The 7,801-nt window shown below is 49.5% G+C and overlaps 1 protein-coding gene across 3 annotated transcripts; it reads left to right on the top strand.

Annotated features, from left to right (window-relative positions):
- The first annotated feature begins 3,048 nt into the window (after positions 1-3,048).
- On the top strand, positions 3,049-5,511 carry LOC100191480 (uncharacterized). Of its 3 annotated transcripts, none has more exons than XR_559643.2 (4): positions 3,049-4,412; positions 4,490-4,536; positions 4,640-4,829; positions 4,960-5,511. XR_559643.2 is itself a non-coding variant. In NM_001367167.1 (3 exons), the coding sequence occupies exons 1-3, from the start codon at positions 3,138-3,140 to the stop codon at positions 4,740-4,742; spliced, it is 1,425 nt and encodes a 474-aa protein (NP_001354096.1). In that variant the 5' UTR covers positions 3,112-3,137; the 3' UTR covers positions 4,743-4,872. The 3 variants fall into 3 exon arrangements, 1 of the variants encoding a protein (NP_001354096.1); NR_159727.1 differs by having other exon boundaries at positions 3,104-4,412; positions 4,965-5,508; NM_001367167.1 differs by lacking the exon at positions 4,960-5,511 and having other exon boundaries at positions 3,112-4,412; positions 4,640-4,872.
- The last annotated feature ends 2,290 nt before the right edge of the window (positions 5,512-7,801 follow it).

Raw genomic sequence — 7,801 nt, 5'->3', positions numbered from 1 at the left:
GGGCGGCCGAGCCGAGCTCGCCGGAGAGCGGCGCGGGGAGGGCGGGCGCAGGCGAGGCCGGGGCCGGGGCCGAGCGCGACGGGGCGGCACGGAGCGGCCGGGCGCGGGCGGCCGAGCTCGCCGAGCCGGGGGCGGCCGAGGGCGACGCGGGGAGGGCGGCCGAGCGGGCGGCCGAGCGCGAGGCGGCCGAGGGCGACCGAGCGCGGGGCCGGCCGGGCGCGGGCGAGGCCGGGGCGGCCGGGGCCGAGGCCGAGCTCGCCGGGGCCGAGGCGGGCGCGCCCATGGCACGGGGGGCGGGGGACGCCGGCGGGAGAGAAGGAGGAGGGAGGAGAGGGGGAGAAACCTCACCGGAGAGGGAGGCCGGCACGGCGGCGGCGCGGGAGCGGGACTGGGGCGACGACGGCTAGGGTTAGGGTGAGGGAGAGAGAGAGGGGATGACGAGCGGGGCCCGCGGGGAGGGGATTTTTTGGAAAAAGAAAAGGGGAGGGGGGCGGCTGGGCCGGCTGGGCCCAAAGGGGGAGGGGGGGGGGGGGCGCGGCTGGGCCGCCAGGCGGCCCACGGCGGGAAGGGAAGGGGGGGGGGGGCTGCTGGGCCGTCGCGAGGCCCACGCGGGGGGAAGGGGGGGGGCTGGGCCGAAAATGGGGAAGGAGAGGGGGAGGGAGAAAGAAAAGGTTTTCTTTTTCTAAAATCTATTTTCCTCTAAATGAATGCATTCACACTTTTAAACAATCAAAGGGTATGCATGGTCCGGCATGGTGCATCACACAAAATAGAATATTTTGGTTTTGCTTTACATGGGACCTCAAGCCGAATCCCGGTATACTTTGGAAAAGATCAAGGTTTATCGAGGAGAAAAGGGAAAAGGAAAGGGTAACACCTGAATTTGGTGAGGAAAAAGAAGAAAAAAATTCTACCCCCAAATTTAGGGCGTTACAGTGGCGCATCAGACTGTCCGGTGCGCCCATCGCCAGCAGCCTCCCTAACGGCTATGGAAGTGGCTGGGGGTTATAAATACCTCCAACCACCTCATTCATAGGCATCCAAGTTTTCTGAAGATCACATTCAATATAAAAGCTCTAGCATTCATTCCAAGACACAATACAAAAGATCAAATCCCCTCCAAGTCCCAAATTCATTCTAAACACTTAGTGGCTTGTGTGAGAGAGATTTTTGTGTTCATTTGCGCTCTTGTCGCTTGGATTGCCTTTCTTCTTTTCCTATTTTTATTCTCAAGTGTTTTGTAAGCGAGGCAAGAGACACCAAGAGTGTGGTGGTCCTTGTGGGGTCTTAGTGACCCGTGATATTAAGGAAGAAGGCTCACTCGGTCTAAGTTACCGTTTGAGAGAGGGAAATGGTTGAAATAGACCCGGTCTTTGTGACCTCCTCAACGGGGACTAGGTTCTTTGGAACCGAACCTCGGTAAAACAAATCACCGTGTTCACTCGCCTTGTTTCTTATTTGATTTGTTTTCCCCTCTCTTTTCGACTTGAATATTAATCTAACGTTAACCCCGACTTGTAGTGTGTGTTTAAAGTTATAAATTTCAGGTTTCGCCTATTCACCCTTCCTCTAGGCGACTTTCAACATGTTCTCCCTTCAGAAGCTTATGAAGGTTGTTCATCCCCATGTGCTAAACGACGGTGCCAGAGCCAGCCCATGTTAGTCTTAGCAAGTAAACATGCATCTAGATCAGCATTCTCTTTAGTAAAATCAACCAAGTAAAGTTTGTCGTCAGATACAACTTTAAATGCTAATGAACCATCACTTCTTCTAAAGACATTTACATCAACTTTTGTAAACAAGCAATTATGTTCCATATGACATAATTGTCTAGCAGAAAGCAAATTATAACCAAGCAATTCTATCAAAAAGATATTAGAAATAGAGTGCTCAGTGGTAATCGCTATTTTACCTATCCCCTTTACCTTGCCTTGGTTCCTATCTCCAAAGATAATCGTGTCATGGAAATCCTTATTCTTGACGTAGGAGGTGAACATCTTCTTCTCCCCCGTCATGTGGTTTGTGCATCCGCTATCAATGATCCACCTTGAGCCTCGGATGCATAAACCTACAAGGAATTTAGGCTTGGGGTTTAGGTCCCCACCTCTTGTTGGGTCATGTCAAGTTAGTTACATAGGATTTTGGTACCCAAATGCAAGTCTTACCCTTCTTGCTTTTGGGTCCCATATTAGTAGCAATAATTCTATTGTTCTTACAATTAAGCACATAGGATGCACCAAAGGTATGAAATAACATAGATGGACCATACTATGCATTTCTATTCTTAGGTGCATGAGAAACAATATGAGATGCACGCCACCTAGGTCTACTCCTACTATTAACATATGCATTACTAGATGAAGCAATCATAGTGCGAGGAGTAAAAATAGCATCATGACGCGTGTGTAAAACAGGATGATCAATACAAGCATCATGATGAACATTACGAGCATTATGAGAAACATTCTTAGCATGAGCATACAAATAATCATAGTTTTTATTTAATGAAAAGAATACGAACTAATAGCCATAGGCGTCTTTCCCTTTTCCTTAGTGAAGTTAGGGCCTTTTTGGCTCTTTGTGTCCATGGTTCCATCCAATGATGTACGCATCCCTAGCAAACTTAATCTAATAATAACTTTGCCCTTATTATTGTATTGGACCTAGCATTTACACGTTCTTTGGTTTTGAGTAAGAGGGTGTTTGAATGCACTAAAACTAATAGTTAGCCACTAAAATTAGTTGAGACATCCAAACACCACTAGCTAATAGTTCAATTATTAGTTATTTTTAGTAAATTAGTTAATAGTTAGGTAGTTATTTGTTAGATAGCTAATTCCACTAATAATTTTTAGACAACTAACTATTAATTTTAGTGCATTCAAACACCTCTTAAATTTTTTTAGAGCGAGAATCGCGCTCGCAGAACACATTTTCCCCACCCTACTTGTCTGGGTAGGTCCTCTATCTGTCCTTTTCTTCTACGGCCAGAGAAAGAAGAGACCCAAACCATCTGTCCTAAAAATAGCAACAACCGTCCAAAACTGCATGTCGGGAGAAACCCAAAAAATTAAACTCCTCCCGCGTGCCACCTCCCCGCGGCCGCGGATGCGCATGTCCCGTCCCCCGCCACCGCCATGGCCGACGTCGGCGAGCCTCCTCCCTCGCTCTGCCCCTTATGCGGCCACCCCGCTGCCTTCTCCGTTTCACCGTCGACGTCTGCGGCGGCCAGCGTGTCCCCCGCAAGGCCGCCGCTGAAGCGAAGGACCCCACCCGAGGCGCCACCTGCGGTCGTGAGGGTGGAGATCGGGGATGAGGCCGCGGCGCTGCGCGAGGCATTGGCGCGGCAGCAAGCGGCGCTCGCCGACGTCCAGGCGGAGCTCGACGCGGAACGCGGGGCCGCGGCCGGCGCCGCCAGCGAGGCCATGACCATGATCCTCCGCCTGCAGCGCGAGAAGGCCGAGGCCATGATGGAGGCACGCCAGTTCCGCCGCTACGCCGAGGAGAAGATGGCTCACGACGCCGCCGAGCTCGCGGCCCTCGAGGAGGCGCTCTCGAAGCGTGAGGCCGGGATGCGGGCGCTCCAGGGCCAGACGCCCCGTCACGCCTGCGCCGCGCCGTCGGGGGGCTCCACCCCACGACGCCCCTCTGTGGCCACGCCGCGTCACCCACCCTCCTCGCTGTCCCCCGCGGCGTCGTCCGGAGGAGGGTACTACCCGCCTCTGCGGTGCAGCATCGACCACCCGCCCACCGCGTCCGAAGCAGACGCGCTCGAGACACCGCGCGACCAGCTCAACCACCTCGCCCACCGTGTCCACCTCCTCGAGCGCGGCGCGACCCCGATGGCCGCCACCAACACCACGCCCATCATCCGTGTCGCGCCGGGGTCTGCCTTCCCGCACCATGCACGGGCCTACTCGGATGACAGCCTTGACTTGTACGATGGTGGCGACTGCTTCCCGGATGACGATTGCGGCGCCAGCGACCGGGTATACACCGTGGACGCCATTCATGGGGCACCCCTGGCGGTTCCTGAGGGCTCCTACGCCGGTAGCACGCCCATGGGGAGCGACTGCTACGGCGGCGCTCCGTGGGCAGAAGACGAGGAGGTGCGCCGCCTCAGCGTGCGGATGCAGGCGTTGGAGGCAGACCGTGAGTCCATGAGGCAAGCCATCATGTCCATGGGAGCCGAGAAGGCGCAGGTGATGCTGCTCAAGGAGATCGCGCAGAAGCTCTGCAAAGACGCGACACCACCGGTTCCAGCGGCAGCAGTGGCGCAGCACGGCTTTTACAAAGGGGGCAACACGCAGCCGGCCATGACCATCACTGTGCGACCACCACGGCACCCAGCTTTGCTTATGCAAAGGAAACTGGTGAAGAAGAAGCCATCACTCCTTGCTGTAGTGGTCAAGGTAATCTCGCTACATTCATGACATTTTTCTTGAAAACAAAAGTTAATTTGCTTGCTTTTAATTTGACTCCCTTCCAGTGGGTTACATCAATCATGTGGTGGCGAAGGAAATCATCTCGCGTAAAGTGAGTTCCTCGTATCTCATTCCTCAAATCCATCCATCGCACACGATTTCTTCCATCTCCTCCGATCCTACTAAAGCTCTTCGGTCTTCACCACCAATGGCAGGTTCCCTATTGGGCAGTGCGGCAACAACGTGGGGCTGCTTCTGCTGCTCGACAAGGCTCCTAGGGCAGGCCACGGGCACCAGAGGCCTCCCAAGAGGATCTAACTACCAAATGAGTCATCTGTTTGTGAAGCAAACACATGACTGGGCTTCCGCATTGTTGGTCTTGCGTTCTTCTTTTCACCGTGTCTGGTGATGTAGCTTTCACATATGGAAACCATTTTTTTCTCAGTTACTTCTCGTGTGCCAACAACATTTCGTTGCATCTTGCTCGCTCAGACATTGCTTGCATCATATGAGTCTAACCAGATTGTTTGTACAGTGTAGGATATACCACCTGAGCGTTGTACGTTGTGTGTTCATGGGACTTCAATCACCAGAAGTTGACTCAGATCTTAGAATCGATCATGGAATTGACGTTCATGGCACTTCACCGCTGAATATTGTTGTTGGGTGTGGGGCTGGACAAAATACTCATGGCTCGATAACTCGCTCGACTCGGCTCGTTAGTAGCTCGGCTCGACTCGGCTCGTTTTGATTCTGTAGCGAGCCAAGCTAGCATTCTAGCTCGGTTCTCTAATGAGCCAGCTCGGATTAGCTCGTGAGCTAGCTCGCGAGCCAAACGAGCCAAGCCACAACACAAGTTTGTCTAGTCGTTAGTGTCGTCCCATCTCTTATAGTCTTGTTTTCTCGTAGCTATGATCTGTGATATGGACATGTGTGAATGTGCCATATGCTTAAATGTTTGTATTATTGTATGGCTACATACCTACATTGCATATTTAATATTTGATTATTGGTTATGGTTTTGTGAACTTTGTTTCTAGCAGCATATGATGTTAGTGTTGTGCAATGAAATGTTACATGTTTGTGGAATGGATGATGAATTGCTTTATAATGATGTTTTTTGCTATTTTATTATAATAAGGGTCTGTAAATATGTAAGTTAATATATATTTGGTTATTTAATTTAATATCAAAAGTTAGAAGCCAGTATGATGATACGATAATAATATTATAAAGGTTTTGGGTTTGTAGCGTTAAACACTTAAAATATGATTTTTCGGTTATATATATATATTTATGTACATAGATCTTTGTATTTAGTTGTGTGGCTCGTGAGCCTAACGAGCTGGCTCGAGCTTCCTAACGAGCCGAGCCGAGCTAGATGTTTAGCTCATTAGTATAACGAGCCGAGCCGAGCTGGCTCGTTACAGTAACGAGTTATAACGAGCCGAGCCATAACGAGCCGAGCTGGCTCGATATCCACCCCTAGTTGGGTGTCATTTGAGCACCATATGCAACATGTCAGTAAATACATGGTTTACGGTTTTATGATGGTTTTTTTGGGCGGGGTGGGGGATTTTGAATAGGCAATTACCAGGGTAGTTTCTGGTTTCATGATTGTTTGGGGATGCTGATTTTGAATAGGCAATTACCAGGGTAGTGAAACTTAGGCTATCCGCAACGGTGTCCTCTAAATTTTCCTCCTATATGCTACTATGTAGTCACATCAGCAAGATTCCTTCCCCTCTATTTACTCTTCCCGTAACGGTTTCCCCTAAATTCTCCTCCTATATCTCACTACAACCATAAAATATTATTTTCCATACCTATACATCATCATTTACCAGGGGGTCAACTGCCGCTCCCCCAAATCTATGGAGAGAGAGTGCCTCCCGTAGCACTATAGCTCGTATGGAGGCCACCATTGCAGCGCATAGCGCGGAACTGTAACCGCCATAGGCGCTACAATGCTAGGAGAGGGAGCAGCGCTGCGCACAGTCTTATGGATTCTAACTTCTGCCATGGGTTATACTTTGGTTTTTCATTGGTTTTTATTTTTTTTTAAATCGGCAAGAGGATTGACTTTCATATTAAAAGGGAGATGTGGGCCCCAAGGAGCTACAGGTAATAAAGGGAAAAAGACACTAATCTCGGTGACATGCACGCCAATGCACCGATAACACAAAATTATAGCAAGTTGGTTAAATGGTTTGCCCTCCCATGATCCATCTATGGACTTCCTCTTTGATCTTTTCTAGAGTCTGGTGTAGGGTTGTCTCTTTGTGCTCGAAAATTTATTTCTCTCGCACTAAATCCTCTAAGAGACGATAATGATGAGGGTTCACAAGCCCTTATTGTCTCTTACTGCAGAGGCCGCAAGATTTGACCACCGATGGTGCACATAATCTACAGGTTGCTAGGCTGAATGGTGAATCTTAGCACTTGAAGGCCACAGACTCAACCCCAAATACGTCTGGTGAAGCAGCATTCAACAAACAAGTGAGTCCAGATTCTGTGTACAGGTAGCACACCACACAATGCGGATTGTGAGCTCATCCTCTCCTTGCCAACACGTCTGTTGTCCAGAGTCAGTTCTGAACAACAAGTCAACTAAAGAATTTGCATGTTGGTGGTGCCCAGACCCTCCAAATTATGTTATTAAAGTTAGTGATTGTGAGTGTGGAGCCAAAGAATTGTGCGTGGTAGGCCGACTGAGTTGTGTACTGGCCACTCAAGGTAAGCTTCCACTAGATAAGATCGGGTGGAATTTTCCAATAAGCAAAGCTGGATTACCTCTGCCCATAAGTGAAAGTATTCATGTATGTGCGTAGATGAAAAATCATCATGGTAAAGATTTAGATCCTGTATCCACCAGTTATTTGAGAGAGCCTCTTGAATGGATCTATTTTTCCCCTGTAAATAGAGAAGATCAAAGGATAGGTGTCTCTAAGAGTCATACCCCTTAGCCATGCGCTTTCCCAGAACAAAGAAGACTTTCCATCACCCACTGTGACTAAGGTTGCTGCTGCAAAGAGTCGCTTGTCCATTGTAGTGCAAGTAGATTTTTACCATCCTCTAACTAGCCAACATTTTGGCTTCCTACAACAACCATCCGAGATGCAAGGCCTGTGAAAATTTGTCGAGATGCAGAATGCCTAATCCACCATGCTTCTTTGGTATTGTTGCACAAATTCAGCTGACTTTGCACTTTCCACTACTCAACCTTTTTGAACCAGCCCAAAGAAATTGTTTACGTTTTGAGTCAATCAGGTCCATCACCTCTTTAGGCAGTTTGAGTGCTAGAAGCGGATAGATGATCTACGAGGTTAGGACCTAATTGACCAATGTGAGACAACTAGCAGTAGATTAGTTTTTCT

This window comes from Zea mays, chromosome 10, assembly GCF_902167145.1.
Source record: "Zea mays cultivar B73 chromosome 10, Zm-B73-REFERENCE-NAM-5.0, whole genome shotgun sequence".
In the NCBI taxonomy this organism is placed as follows: Eukaryota; Viridiplantae; Streptophyta; class Magnoliopsida; order Poales; family Poaceae; genus Zea; species Zea mays.
The sequence above is the reverse complement of the archived record's forward strand: the minus strand, read 5'-3'. Positions and strand labels throughout refer to the sequence as shown.

Excerpts from the sequence above, each read along its gene's own strand:
- LOC100191480 (NM_001367167.1), top strand. The coding sequence starts at position 3,138 with ATGGCCGACGTCGGCGAGCCTCCTCCCTCGCTCTGCCCCTTATGCGGC. Across the intron at positions 4,413-4,489 it reads TCCTTGCTGTAGTGGTCAAG|TGGGTTACATCAATCATGTG; the intron begins GTAATCTCGCTA and ends ACTCCCTTCCAG. Across the intron at positions 4,537-4,639 it reads AGGAAATCATCTCGCGTAAA|GTTCCCTATTGGGCAGTGCG; the intron begins GTGAGTTCCTCG and ends CACCAATGGCAG.